The sequence below is a fragment of the Anoplolepis gracilipes genome, chromosome 11 (genome assembly GCF_047496725.1).
Source record: "Anoplolepis gracilipes chromosome 11, ASM4749672v1, whole genome shotgun sequence".
Classification (NCBI taxonomy): domain Eukaryota; kingdom Metazoa; phylum Arthropoda; class Insecta; order Hymenoptera; family Formicidae; genus Anoplolepis; species Anoplolepis gracilipes.
Window position 1 is genome coordinate 10429628 of NC_132980.1, and position 13491 is coordinate 10443118.

Consider the following 13491-nt stretch of genomic DNA (forward strand, 5'->3'; position numbering starts at 1 on the left):
ACCGAAGATAGAAACTAATTTCGCCGAATTTTTCTCGCTGATTCGATATTTTTCATACAGATAAATGTATGATAATTCTTACATTAATTTTAAAAGAAATTAAACATAACGATTAGTTTACAATTGAAATTTTTTTTTTTTAATACGTAATCGCAAAACTCTCAATTTTCTTTATTCTCTCCGTTTGCGTCAAGTCGGTTTACAATGTAGAAAAAGATCAACTATGAAATAAACATTAATGATAAAGTATCAGTAAAGATAAACTGTTAGCGAATTGCATTAATCTGACCTTTTCGTTTTAAATTTCTTCTTTGTATACTTATATGTAATACAATTATACAAATTATATAATATAGACAATATTTAATACAAGTGAACAAATAATTTAATTATAAAGAAATTACTTTTTTGTATATAAGTTACACACAATATTAGAAATATTTATTTTTTTCAAAATTTGAAAATATTTTCCAAGTATTTTTCAAAGATGTACGAAATAAATTAACAGAAACGGAGCTCGCTCAGGAATGGAGTAGCTCGGGAATGAAGTATCGATCTGCATTGACAAGGATTTTTATTGACAATAAAGATGCCTCTTACCGCTAAATTTAATACACATCACATACCTTCTTATATTGTAATGTAACTTTTAGTAATATATACAAAAAGCCGTTATTATAAGAGAACTCGTACTGATATATGGTGATACATGTAGAACATGATGAAAACATGTAGAATCAGAGATACGAATAAAAAATATCTTTATCTGCTCTAAATGCACGAATCGTTCAAATGATGTGTATCATTTAAATCTAAATTAACCACTAAAAAAGTAATAAAAAAAAAAAGAGAAAGAAGAAGAATAAAAAAGCGCAAGATATGGCTAGCATAGCTAGCTAAAAGAAAAACAAAATAAGTTGTCTTGAATCAATAATAATGTGAACTGTTAAGCCGATTGTTGAATATCCTGAACATTAAAGTGTGATAGAATTCTGTGTATAGATTTAGAATGTGAAACTTTATTGTTACAATTAATAATTGAAAATTGTAAGATATGATATTGGTGATTTTTTAATGTGATTCAATGTACAAAAAAAAAGAAAGACAAAGGAATATTTTAATTAAAAATATGTCAAGTTTAATCGGCTTTCTTGCTTTCCGGTGACTTATCACCGTTCATGGGTGAACGAGAACGGCTACGGCTCTTGCTGTGTTTGCTTCCCGATCGGGATCTGGATCTGTCGCCTCTGGAACGCTCGCGGCTCGATCTATCCCTAAAATGACAAAAGGAGAAACATGGGGATTTATTCACGCCGTCGCTCGGGAAAGTTCACTTTTCTTGCGCCAAGTACAATATATCGATTAAAGAAAGTCAGCGAGAGGACTCACTTTGAGGGAGACTTGGCTTTGGATTTGGACTGCGACCTGGACTTTGACCTCTCAGCCTTGGACCTAGAACGAGATCTGGATTTGGACTTTGACTTAGATTTCGACTTTGAGCGGTCTCTTGATCTGCAAAATTATAGTTCAAAATGAAAGAGGGACGAAAAAGTAGAGAAAGTGACAAAATATAAACTCGTTGCTTTCTGCTGTTTCCCAGCGTACACGGTGAGTAAGTGAACGCATATAAAGCGTGATTAAGCGTGAGAGCTCAAGGCACGTAGCCAGCCCAAAAACAATGCCAATAACAGATGGGAATGAATGTGTACATCGATTATATTAACTGCGCAAGAAAAAAAAATAAAACAAGTTAAATAAATATACATAGGTTTGAGTATATACAGGAGCAAACGGCTGAATAATGAAACAAAATAATGTTAAATATATATATATATATATATATATATATATATATATATAATTTCTTTTTTTGGAGAAATACTCACTTGGACTTTGAGCGTGAGCGACTGCGCTCAGGGGATTTGGATTTAGACTTGGACTTGGATTTCGAGTGTGCTCTGGATTTGGAACGACTGCTACGCCGGCTATGACTGCGAGAACTGCGGCGGCTCCTGCATTAGAGAAAATAGCGATAAGACGTACTTAATGTTTTTAAATTATTTTTTGATATTGGGCGCAAAATTATCCCATCAGCGATAAATTTTGCGAAAACACGTAAAACAAAATATATTTTATTATATGATCAAATAAGATAATAAAAAAATAAATGTATAATTTAGGAAAAAATTAAATTGCAATATAAATTATTTTTTTTAACACGAAAACTGGGTAAAAGTGATATATAAGTGGATACTGGATAAAATTGGATATATCGAATTATCGAAATATAATTTAAAACAAAAAATAAAGAAAAGAATACATTAATCGATTTATATATAAAGTGTAAGAAATAAAGTTTAAAATTAAAAGTTACAAAAAAACAACAAAAAAACAACAAAAAAACAAAACAAAAAAAAATAATAGGTAACGTAATGTTGCCCCGACAGTACCTTGATCGGGATCGAGAACGACGATTATACCTTGAGCGGGAGCGCGACCGACGACGGGATCTTGAACGAGATCGTGAGCGTGATCTTGAACTAGACGACCTTGAACGACGACCGCGTCTCTTGTCTTCGATGAGTCTAATTCTGCGGCCGTTTAATTCTGTATCATCCAATTTGTCAATAGCATTCTTCAAGTCGGAATACGTCGCAAATTCTACAACTCTGCAAAACATTGCAAATTTTATTTGTAAATAAATGTTAAATCAACTTAATGATAATACGAGACAACACAGATACTTATACAGATATATTATAATAAATTATTATATTGTATTATTTGCCCTGTGTTATAAACAATCTTGCAATAATTTAATTAGCAATTTTGTGTTATTTCATTTTGTACGTAGAAAATTATTTTTATTAATTAGATTACAATTAACAATTCACTCACCCCTCGTTTCTACGTTGTTTATGAGCATCAGCATATGTCACTTCTCCAGCTTGTCTCATGTAATCCTTCAAATCCTGAACATCACACAAGAACCAGAATTAATACTTTGGATGTAAATTTGCACATATATGCGAATAGATTTAGAATTAGTAGTTGCGTATGGAGTTTACTATACTGTGTTCCTAGTCTGATGTATCACGCAGGCAGGTTAAAATATATCCTGTGCACTCATATGTTATATTCTATTTTGATTTCTTTTCCTGCGGCAGAAGTAACCTGCATCTACTCGATTAAAGAAGAAGAGAGACAAATATAGTATAGTGTTCTACGTCTGCTCGCGTCTTCAGTGTTGAGAGCAATGTTACGAATACTGTGTGCTCGAATTTAGTATCTGCTATCGATGCAACCTTTCTTTTTGCAATTCAATCTTTAAATAAATACGATTATATATTCGATATATACGATTATATTTCATACATACAGCTCCATTCTGCGGAATGACATACTTTTAATAAAATCAATTAAAAGTATATGCAATATAAAAATCAATCAAAATTTTTTAATTAATATATTCTTATTTCTCTCTTTCCGCAAAATGGCTCACAATACATAATTACAAAAGTAATAAATGCGACATTTCCTCAATATGATATTTTTATAACATATGTGATAAAAACAAGTAACGATACATATGCAATTAATATCCAAATATTCAATATACTATTTTGACTAATGATTTCTTAAAAAAATAAATTCTTGTGCACAATTGCAAAATAATCTATCAAGCAGATGCAAAAATTCAAATATACTACAATTGTTTAGCAGAATTTTCTAAATTCCCGGAGAATTATCAGAATTTTCTATCGCAATAAAATAGGAAAAGCAAATTTTCGAGAACGTAAAGGTCGAACTAATGCAACAACAAGATGAAAGTCTTGTAACCTGTAAATATTTCGCTAGAAATTAAATCCTGAAGAGAGTCCATTGATAATCCTTGTCTCGTTTGTCTCTCTCGCGAATTTTTTTCTTGATATTCCAAGATGTGGTTTCTTCCGTATTATTCCGTTGTCTCTTCCGCACATGCTAGAATCTAATGCTTTACAGTCATTCCTCGTAAGTCAGCGAGTGAAAATGGATATTCTTTAGGGCCCGTTTGACTTCATTCATTGCTGGGAGATGTGCTTATATAACATCTGTTTCTCTCTCTCTCTCTCTCTCTCTTTCTGTGGGAACCAGGTACGGCTTTAGTGTCGTGAAGGTACGCGGTAGAGAGATAGGTAGGTAGGTAGGTAGGTAGATAGATGCGCCAGTCGTTTTATGTAGTACGAATGCAGACATCTCCATATTTATGGGATACCATCATCGATGGCCTTTCTGAGGTTCGTGCTGGTGTCTCTCAAGGTCCGAACGCAAGTGTTTCCGTGATAGGAGGGAAAAATAGAACATATGGACAAACTTCCTCTGAAATATTTCTCGTTTGCTACAAAGACATTGTAATGACAATTGTCTTGCATAAAGAAAAGTTCATCTCTTGAACGGAAAATTTTGATAAAACATATACATGATAAAAAGAATTAAAAAAGAAAAAGAAAACCGATATAAAAAGTACGCGAAAATAAGAAATCTACAAATAACAAGCGGATACCTAATTTCGAGCACAGAAATATACTACTAGGGTTTCCCTATTTCCGATACTGGATTTAAGTGCATAGCTCCGAGCTTCGTGAAACGTCTCAACGGTTGGATGCACGCAATGGCTGAGCTATGGTGCACAGTATCAAATGAGATATATATATATATATATAGGTATTATATAATAATAATAATATATAGTACATATGTGGAACAAGACACGTTTAAGTGTATATAAGATATAATAGATATATGTGTATATCTAAGAGAGAACACTCGGTTAAGGTGACGCATTTACCTTGGGCCCAGGCACCACCTTGCTTACGGACAGAGAGAAAGGCCAGACACACACGGCGCTTGGTCAGGTCGAACGGATCTGTGTGGCGCAGTCGCGGATGGTTCGGGTTTCGACCCGCGTTCGCCCTCATGGCTGTGGCCGCTGCCTGACTTACTAGACGGCTAGGTTGCGTGGCGTACACCAGTGGCAGTGACAGTCACGGTGGAATGGTAGATGTGATGGTTGGTGGATGTAATGGTGATGTCGATGGTGAAGGTACTGAATTATATGACCGTGTATCGCGGTCTAGTAAGAGGAAGAGTGGTGATGTATATATTTGGTGGAGTTTTTTTTACGTAAATAAACATTTGTTTCTCCCAGACAGAGTAAGGTGGATAGCAGCGGTTGGGTCTCTCTCTGTGTTTCCCTCTCCCTTCTTTCCTCCAGTGATCACGATGGAGGAAGATCGGAGTACGCACAATAACCCTATTGTCACTGGGATTTCACCGGGATTCACGGCGCGCAAGTAGTAGAGCATGATGGTAGATAGGTGGTAGATATAGGTGTACACCCCCGTGCCACGTGGCTCTCTCTGTCACCCGGGACACCTCAGTAACCAACCACAGGTGTCACTTGACCTTAAGGCGGGCCCATCGTGTGCATCGTCATCTTTATCATCATCGTACATCATCAGTCTATTGGCCCTACCGGTCGCCCGTCCTCGGCGAAGAGAATATGGCTCTTCGGAAAGAACATCAATTTTATTTTGTTTTTCCTCAAAAACTGCTGGCCGTAACGTAAATGAAATAATAAATTGAAAAAGTAACGTCGAGACTCGACTGAGTGAGAGAATATCTTTGCATCGAATATAACAACCAATCATCAGAAAAGTGCAACGAGATAGATCTATTATAGATTGCATTATAATATATGTATATATAAATATACGCAATGTAAATTGATCAAGTAAGACTTGGTCTACGTGTACATTAAAGTTATTAGTAATCTGTCTCTATCATTTCGATTCATCAATATGATTATACTCTTTTCGAGGCATCTGTTTGCGTCCTGGTATTTCCCACATATCGTTTGCATTTATTTGTCCTGCGTCTCCATACATTCATTCCATTTCTTCAGCTTTACTGTTCTTCGTCCATGGCGTCCGTCGAACGTCCAAGACTATCAGGTTGCGGTGGTTTCATCATCATCACGGGCCGTTGCTACTCTCCGAGTTCCACCGCGCATGCCTGTGTCCTTTGTATTTGGGTATGGTGATGTTCCATGCATTTCTCATATCTCATACGTATGTGAATTTTAATCTTTGTCATTTCTATAACGGATTTTTTATTTTCTACTTTTTTTTTTTTATCTTTCTTGCATTTCATCTTTTCGTTTTCGTAGAAAACGATTTTTGCACATGTATTTCATGGAAATTTCGACTTTTGCCACAGACTTACTTGATCAAAATCTTACATCTTTCTATTCCAAAATAGGGCTTTTTTTAAATGAGTAAATGAAAGTAAAATGTGAGACGAAAGAGAATTGAATAAAGAAATGTAAATATATACGCGAGGAAATTTAGCACAAACCGACAGAAACTTGATAAAACTTAGAGATTCTCAGCGATATATAGATACGAAAAACGCATATAAAGCGGTGCAATGTTTTCACTGGAATCGCGAGTAGTAAAGTAACGAACATACAAATGAGATTAAAAAAATGCACAAGAAAAAAAGCGAGATATGTATGTGCCGCTTACCTGCCAACTGACACGGCTTGATAAATTCTCCACGGTGAGGCGATACTCGGTGCGTGTGGGTGGTCCATATCTACAATGGGAAAAAAATCGGCTATTATCTACATGTATATCAAGAACAAGCAGGTTTGTCTTGGACCTGACTTTACGTTAATACATTAGCGAATGAAAGTATGGTATATAAAACGCAAAAAAGAAAATGATATACTTTACAAGACATTTGCAACAGTTAAAGTTTGTATAAGTTAAATTGTAATCGTTAGAGCGTAACATTGGATGTATGTACCTGGGCAATGATTGCTTGTAGCTAGATGCAGTCCTCGTGTTTCTGTTCACACTATCTCTGCAAAAAGGGATGTCATGTGAACAGAAATAACGGATCGTCGGTTAAACCTTCAGCAAATAACTACAGATCTGCACTCATTGCTCAGGCACACAATCAATCACCTGTTCCAATCGAATCAAATCTATTCAAAATGCAGCAATAGCGTACCTGTCGTGCCGCATATCGTCTCGGCTGTAACAAACACAATACCACACATCTATTAGTCATCAATTTTCAGTCGATCCATCTCATTCAACTACCAGCAATAAACATAATGTTTCTGGGAGGGTTAATCGCTAAGGCGTTATTTTTTTTTTTTTTTTTTTTTTTTTTTTTTGCTATCGTTTTTTATCTTTATCGCGACAAAACTTTCGATAATTCGACGTACTCGGGAGAGCAGTCAAATCCAAGACAACCAATTCAGAAGAAAAGATTTATAATCTCGATTTTTAATCGGAATTTTAAACTTTTTGTAATGCGTAAATGCAAGAAAAGCTTGCAAACGCGATTCATTGCTCGTTTCAATGCTCTCTTTAAGCTAGAGCTTATCAATATCCAAGGTTACGTTCTTCCCTGTGCGGACGATGTGCGAAATCGATTACGCGGGAGAAGAAAAAAAATATAAAAAAAATTTACCGACACAGATATAGCGATATGTGAAAAAAAAAAAGAAGAGAAAAATTCATATATAAAAGTAAGGCATTGGAATAAAATCTGTAAATAAATCGATCAAACGTTTAGATTTCGCACATCCTGAGCCGGCTTGCCTGCAGGGGAGGGGATAATGATCGCTCTGATAAAATAAAAAAAAGGATAGCGTGTCTTACGCAGATCGCCTCGAGTCCCCATAACCACCACGGGAGTCACCATAGCGCCACTGGTCACTACCCCTAGGTGTCCCCCGGGCCCTCTCTACAGTAATTCTGTAACAAGACACATTGGATATGCTTACTTGTCTCTCCAGGAGCGTGAGCGTCCGTAGCCACGGTCGCCTCGCCTCCCTGAAACACCCCGTGCTATCTCCACCGCCACTCTGAAACACACCCAACAAAACCCCGCCTAAGTCCACGACTAATTCTTACTCTCTAAAGCTGCTTCCTTCCTTCCTTCCTTCCTTTTCCTTCCATTCCTCAGCCTCCTTTCTCCCGAAATCCGTTCAAATATCATCCGTCCCTCTCTCAGTATTTCTATATCGTCCAGTTTCGTCTGAAGCGCTATCCCTCTCTCTCTTTCTCTCTCTCTCCCCCTATCTCTCTTTCTTTTTTTTCTCTTTTTTTTCACGACTCGTTCTTCGTTCCCTAATCTAAACTGCTTTCCTTACAACAACACTACTTATCACCGAGTTAATTCTCTGTCACCACATCCATCAGCTTTTTCGTAATCAAATCCGTGATCCGTATAATTTTAGAATTCCTTCTTTTCGTTTCTTTTCTCTAGTTAGAGCACGAAGTACTGCATTTTACACAGAATCACGTGAAGAAATTATGAAAAAGCACATGTGCCGAATGCCCTTTCGTAAAAAAAGAAGCAATATAACATTTCTCCAGACGTAGATACATTATTACAATTACTTTGATAATCATCAAACATTTTTCTACTCGGGGAATTGATGGAAGTAGTTCAAAATGGCGGTAAGTCACAACGGTCTTTTAAGACGCACTTTTTCTTTATCTCGGTAAAGATCCAATCGTTAATTTGGAGGATAGACGCCGCTTTTACTAAAGACGCAAAATCAAAAGGCATTAATGAAATACCCGTTTAATGCGAACAGATAATTGTGCATTGTACATTTGTCTTTAATCAAATAGAAGCAACAGCGAATAATATTACTGGTACAGGTTGAAACATAATGCGATTAGTGTTAAGAATACTCCCGTTCGACCGCACTTTGTCAGATTTTCAGTATTGTATGTTAAAAAAAGCTACTATTATTTATTTTATTGTAGAGAAGCCACTAACATTACTGACACACTTACATAAATTCCCAATAGGAAAACAGATAGAAAGAGACAAGCATACACCATGAAAATGGAAATTTTTATCATTTTCTAAATAAAAATTATTTTTAGAGAAATTTAAATATAGAATAACATTTAATTTTGTTGTTAATCAAATGCTATTGCTTCTCATGTATCAATCTAATCTCCAATAACCCAGCAAGAGCATAGAGTATATGATAGCACTCTTTATTTAAGATAATAAAATGTCACATATAAAATACTTATTTTAATATTTTAAACTTGACTCAGTTTTTTCGTTCATCTCACCTTAAAAAACGCAAATCCCTAAACTAAAAAAAAAAAAAATTAATCGTTAACGGCAATGAGTCGTTTAGAATAGGGGAAAAAATTATATTTGAAAATGTTGAAGTATTTATGATTAAACTTTTAATAATGTATGAATCCGCACTGAAAATAATTATTTTAAATAAATTATTTTTTTTTTAAATATTAAGATGTTATGTATTGTAAAAGGATTATTTTTCAATAATTTTCATTAAACTTAATAACTTGTAGTAAATTATTGTATTTAACCTGAATTAATTGTTTTTAATTTTATCCCTATATATAAAAATGTAAGATTGCTACAGTTAGATAGAGCCAATGTATTATTTAGATGATATGTACAAAGATCGATAGGAAGGAGCTGCATCTATAATATTATACATATTATGTGATATTAGTCAATTCCAAATAAATGGCAAATTTATCAATTCATCCTTAGTGTTAACGTAATGAATTAAATGCTATCTATAAAACTTGCTTAGATTATAAACAGATAGCCCCCAGTACCAATAATATTATGATTATCATAAAGTATCAAACATTAACGTAATCAAAGTAGCAATCCACATACTAAATGGATCGCAATAGAAACTAATCAATCATGCAAACATGCTACCTATACCATTCCGCCTAATATAATCGCCTAGTGTACATATATGTTTCATACACTGAATAAAACAGATTTGCATTACCTTTCGCCTAAAAGTTCCTTTCCGTTTAGTTCATATACAGCGTCGTCAGCATCTCTATAGTCATCGAATTCCTGAGAAAAGAAAATTTTTTCTATTATTATCTAGAAAAATAAGATGTAACTTTGCTATAATTTCTTTTTATTTTCTACTATTTTTTACATGCGCATAATAATCTCGCCTTTAAAATATATATATATATATATATATATATATATATATATAATTGATACATTTATATAAAATGTATGTAAAATTTATTAATTAAAAAGTTTTTAATATCAAATTAGAAATATCATTGCATTATTCACAAAGTATAAATATAACACTATATTAATATGGTAACACTAATACACACTTTAGCACATTTATATTTTTAAATTGGTTAAAAATGATTCTGTATTGATTATGTCCCACAAAAGTTTTAAAATAGAATACATCACGCGTGATTTAATTTAACAAATAAATTGTATATTATCAAAATATACTACAAAGTGCAAAAAGATCTGCATAATACAAGTGCTGATAAAATTTTAAATTGTTGATATGGATAATTATTTATGTAATATATATGGCCCATTGTAAATAGTTTCCTCTTTCCCGGATTGTATATAACTTACAAAACTTTTGCAGAATAATCGATGGTAAGCAGCACACTCTTCTAAGCAGTCACCAATGTGCTCAGGGCTCAGGCCAGGTCAACTCAGGTTATCGAGTTTACGTTTGTAGTTTAACAAATTGCAGCTTACCCATTTTGGCCCGAATTATAATAGCAAAGAATAGAGTTACATAATTGTGCATAGTCATTGATGCACGAAGGATTGGAACATCAAATATAAATTAGTTTTTATCTTATTTTTAAAAACATGAAAAAGAAATATTTCCTAGATGACTTATAACATTTAAAATAATAAATGGTAGTACAAAACTGAAAAATATTACAACTGCTTCAGTGTTAAACTTTGAACGGTACAACAGTCATAAAAATGTGCTGCAGAATCTAAAGTTACAAACAATGTTAAATGAGAAATTAAATGACCATTATCATGGGACCAAATTGAGTAACGCAAAGTGTTATTCTTGGTATTTACAGCTATATACGAGTACTTACAACAAAGCCATAACCATTCTTGATGAGAACATCACGGAATCGACCGTAGCCTCTGAAAAATCTCTCAAGGTCTCTTTCCCTGGTGCCGTATGGAAGCCCACCGACATAGACCCTTGTCCCTACCATACTGTAAAAAAAACAATTGAACCACATTAGACTTACCACAAAGGCAAATCCATTCTTCATAGCGACCTCCTTGATTCTACCATATTTCCGGAAGAACTTCTCAAGGTCGCGCTCTCTCACCCGGTACGTTAATCCGCCAACGAATACTCGAGTGCTCATTCTTAAAGGAAAATATAAAAACACCTTACATAACAGGTTACTTGGAGAACCTGCTGTTTAATCAACATAAAAGAATCGTTATTTTTTTTTCCTTTTCTTTTTATCTTGAAATTTTAACTAAAGATTGATTAAAATAAATTTGAATCGTTTGCAATGTAACGTAATATAACGGCGTTTGTATACTTGACCTTTTATTGAATACATAAGTATGTAAAATGAAAGTCGGAATTTTACTGCATATCTTATTTCAATAAGAATACCATATGTATCCTCCACGCGTAAAAGTATAGAGAAAGAATCGTTAATTTTTTCTTTTTTTTTTTTTTTTTTTTTTTCGAGCATTTATTTCGCGATGTAAGAGCTTATATACCTCACGCGTTAAAATCAAACTATAAGGGCTGGATTTTATCTGTTGAAAAATACGCGTCGGATGTGTTTTGAAACGCGCGATATCGAATCGAGTAGTTTTCTCGCCGCCCACGAAATGACCGACGAGACGCACGGAATCCTCTCTTTTCCCCCCCTCTCCCCTCCCCTTCCGTCAGCGTCTCAGAGATGCGTGACGATTTCGAGAAAAGAAATATATTTTCTTCCCATCGCGCAATATGCTACGACGAAGTTTCGAAATTTCTAGAAATCTCTCAGCTGTTTCACGCCGTCACGATGCCGGATCGGTGATCGATACGAGAGAGACGTCGATTAATTGCGTCGCGAACAAAAATCCCGAATAATGGCCGCGGAGAATGATTTTGCGTTTTCGACGCGTCGTCCCCCCGATAAAGCGTAAACAAACATACGCGGGATATACGCGCGCGTATTCTATTCTCGTCGAGATCGCATCGATCCTTTTTGTTTTTTCCTTCTCTTTTTTTCACCTACTCCAAAAAAATCTATCGTACCACGCCGCTAACAAGGGAGTCCGCGCCTCGTGCTCTTGCCAAATGGAAACGGAACCTGGTAAGGGAACGTGGCTAACGCGATCGGCCCGATATATACATATATATCAGTAACGAGGATTCTCACATTATTCGTGCTCGCAATTTTGTCGACGCGGCAGTTAAAAGTAGGACGAAACGGGGCTCTTAGCCGTGCTCACCTGAACGTTTTCGCTTGCGATAACCTCGAGCGTTTATTGACGTGCGACTCCACCGCACGACACGTAACCAGTGAAATTGGAGGAAGTACTGAGCGGCAAGGGACGCTCGACGTAACGATGACGAAACGAACCGGGGTCCACACGACAGCGCGCAGAAGCCTCGACGCCAGACCCCTCCCCACTCCTTCTCTCCTCACTCCCAACCGGCGACGAGATGGCGCGAAGAAGAAAGCGGGAAGGAGAAGCAGGTATTTTAACGCACAAGTACCTTAAGTATACGGAAAAATACGCGAAAGAATTTTTTTCGAAAACTATAAATGCCAAAGATAAAGATATAAATGTATTTTATAAAATAATATCGATACACTTTCTCTGATTGAATAATTGTAGATCAGACCGATACCCTCCCCTTCCCCCTCTCACCCCTCTCCCCCCCCGCCGTAGTCTTTCCCTCGGAGAATTTGAGATTAGATTATTTCGCATCGCGATAATTCGATTTGATAAAATTAACGAGTTTTTTTTCCATAACATCAACGGTACGATATAATTGAGTTTATCGATAAAATAGATTTAATCGGTGGTTAATTACTAACGCTTCCGGTGTGGGCGTGAAGTTAGACGCGCGTAGCGCGCATGACCGGAAGTACGATCCCGCAGTAGCGCCATTCGAATTTTGGACTCGTCCGGAGTCCGGAGAATTTCAGCGACTTGAGCCAAGTGAGAAAATCAGTTTCGTGAAAATCGACATTTTATCCTATTATTTCATGTACTGAGACATGAAGTACCTGAAGAATTATACATCTTCGCCAAGAGTGAGTGTTATCTAAATCATATTATACTTTAATATGCGTATTCTGTGAGCATAAATTTATTTAGTTATCAATTGGACAAACTACGAGTAAATCGAATAAAAATCCACAAACTCATTTCGAAATTATATATATCGTGAATAATTTCTTTTTCGAGATTCTTTTTCAGCATTTTACAAAACGATATTTTACAAAAATATGTATTTCTAGCATATATTTCAAATATTAAAATATATAAATTATTAGATTTGCTTGAGATATTTTGGAGAGAAATTTAATTCGGAGCATATATTAGAAAATGGATTGAGAAAGAAAGAGAGAAGAGAAA

General features: G+C 35.2%; 1 protein-coding gene across 16 annotated transcripts; it reads right to left on the minus strand.

The window, feature by feature from the left end:
• Positions 1 to 555: 555 nt before the first annotated feature.
• B52 (serine and arginine rich splicing factor B52) lies at positions 556 to 12494 on the minus strand. 16 transcript variants are annotated; one of them, XM_072902040.1, is made up of 12 exons: positions 12355 to 12483; positions 10974 to 11100; positions 9866 to 9936; positions 7716 to 7811; positions 7057 to 7080; positions 6850 to 6906; positions 6567 to 6636; positions 2899 to 2972; positions 2481 to 2669; positions 1887 to 2012; positions 1390 to 1452; positions 556 to 1274 (listed from the first exon to the last, which is right to left on the minus strand). In XM_072902040.1, exons 2-12 carry the CDS (start codon positions 11097 to 11099, stop codon positions 1139 to 1141), a joined length of 1032 nt encoding a protein of 343 aa, XP_072758141.1. In that variant the 5' UTR covers position 11100; positions 12355 to 12483; the 3' UTR covers positions 556 to 1138. The 16 variants fall into 16 exon arrangements, with proteins under 16 accessions (XP_072758141.1, XP_072758139.1, XP_072758132.1 ...); XM_072902038.1 differs by having other exon boundaries at positions 1390 to 1464; XM_072902031.1 differs by having other exon boundaries at positions 1390 to 1512.
• Positions 12495 to 13491: the final 997 nt, after the last annotated feature.

Excerpts from the sequence above, each read along its gene's own strand:
- B52 (XM_072902026.1), bottom strand. The coding sequence starts at position 11,099 with ATGGTAGGGACAAGGGTCTATGTCGGTGGGCTTCCATACGGCACCAGG. Across the intron at positions 9,937-10,973 it reads AGAATGGTTATGGCTTTGTT|GAATTCGATGACTATAGAGA; the intron begins GTAAGTACTCGT and ends TTCTTTTCTCAG. Across the intron at positions 2,670-2,898 it reads AAACAACGTAGAAACGAGGG|AGTTGTAGAATTTGCGACGT; the intron begins GTGAGTGAATTG and ends AATGTTTTGCAG.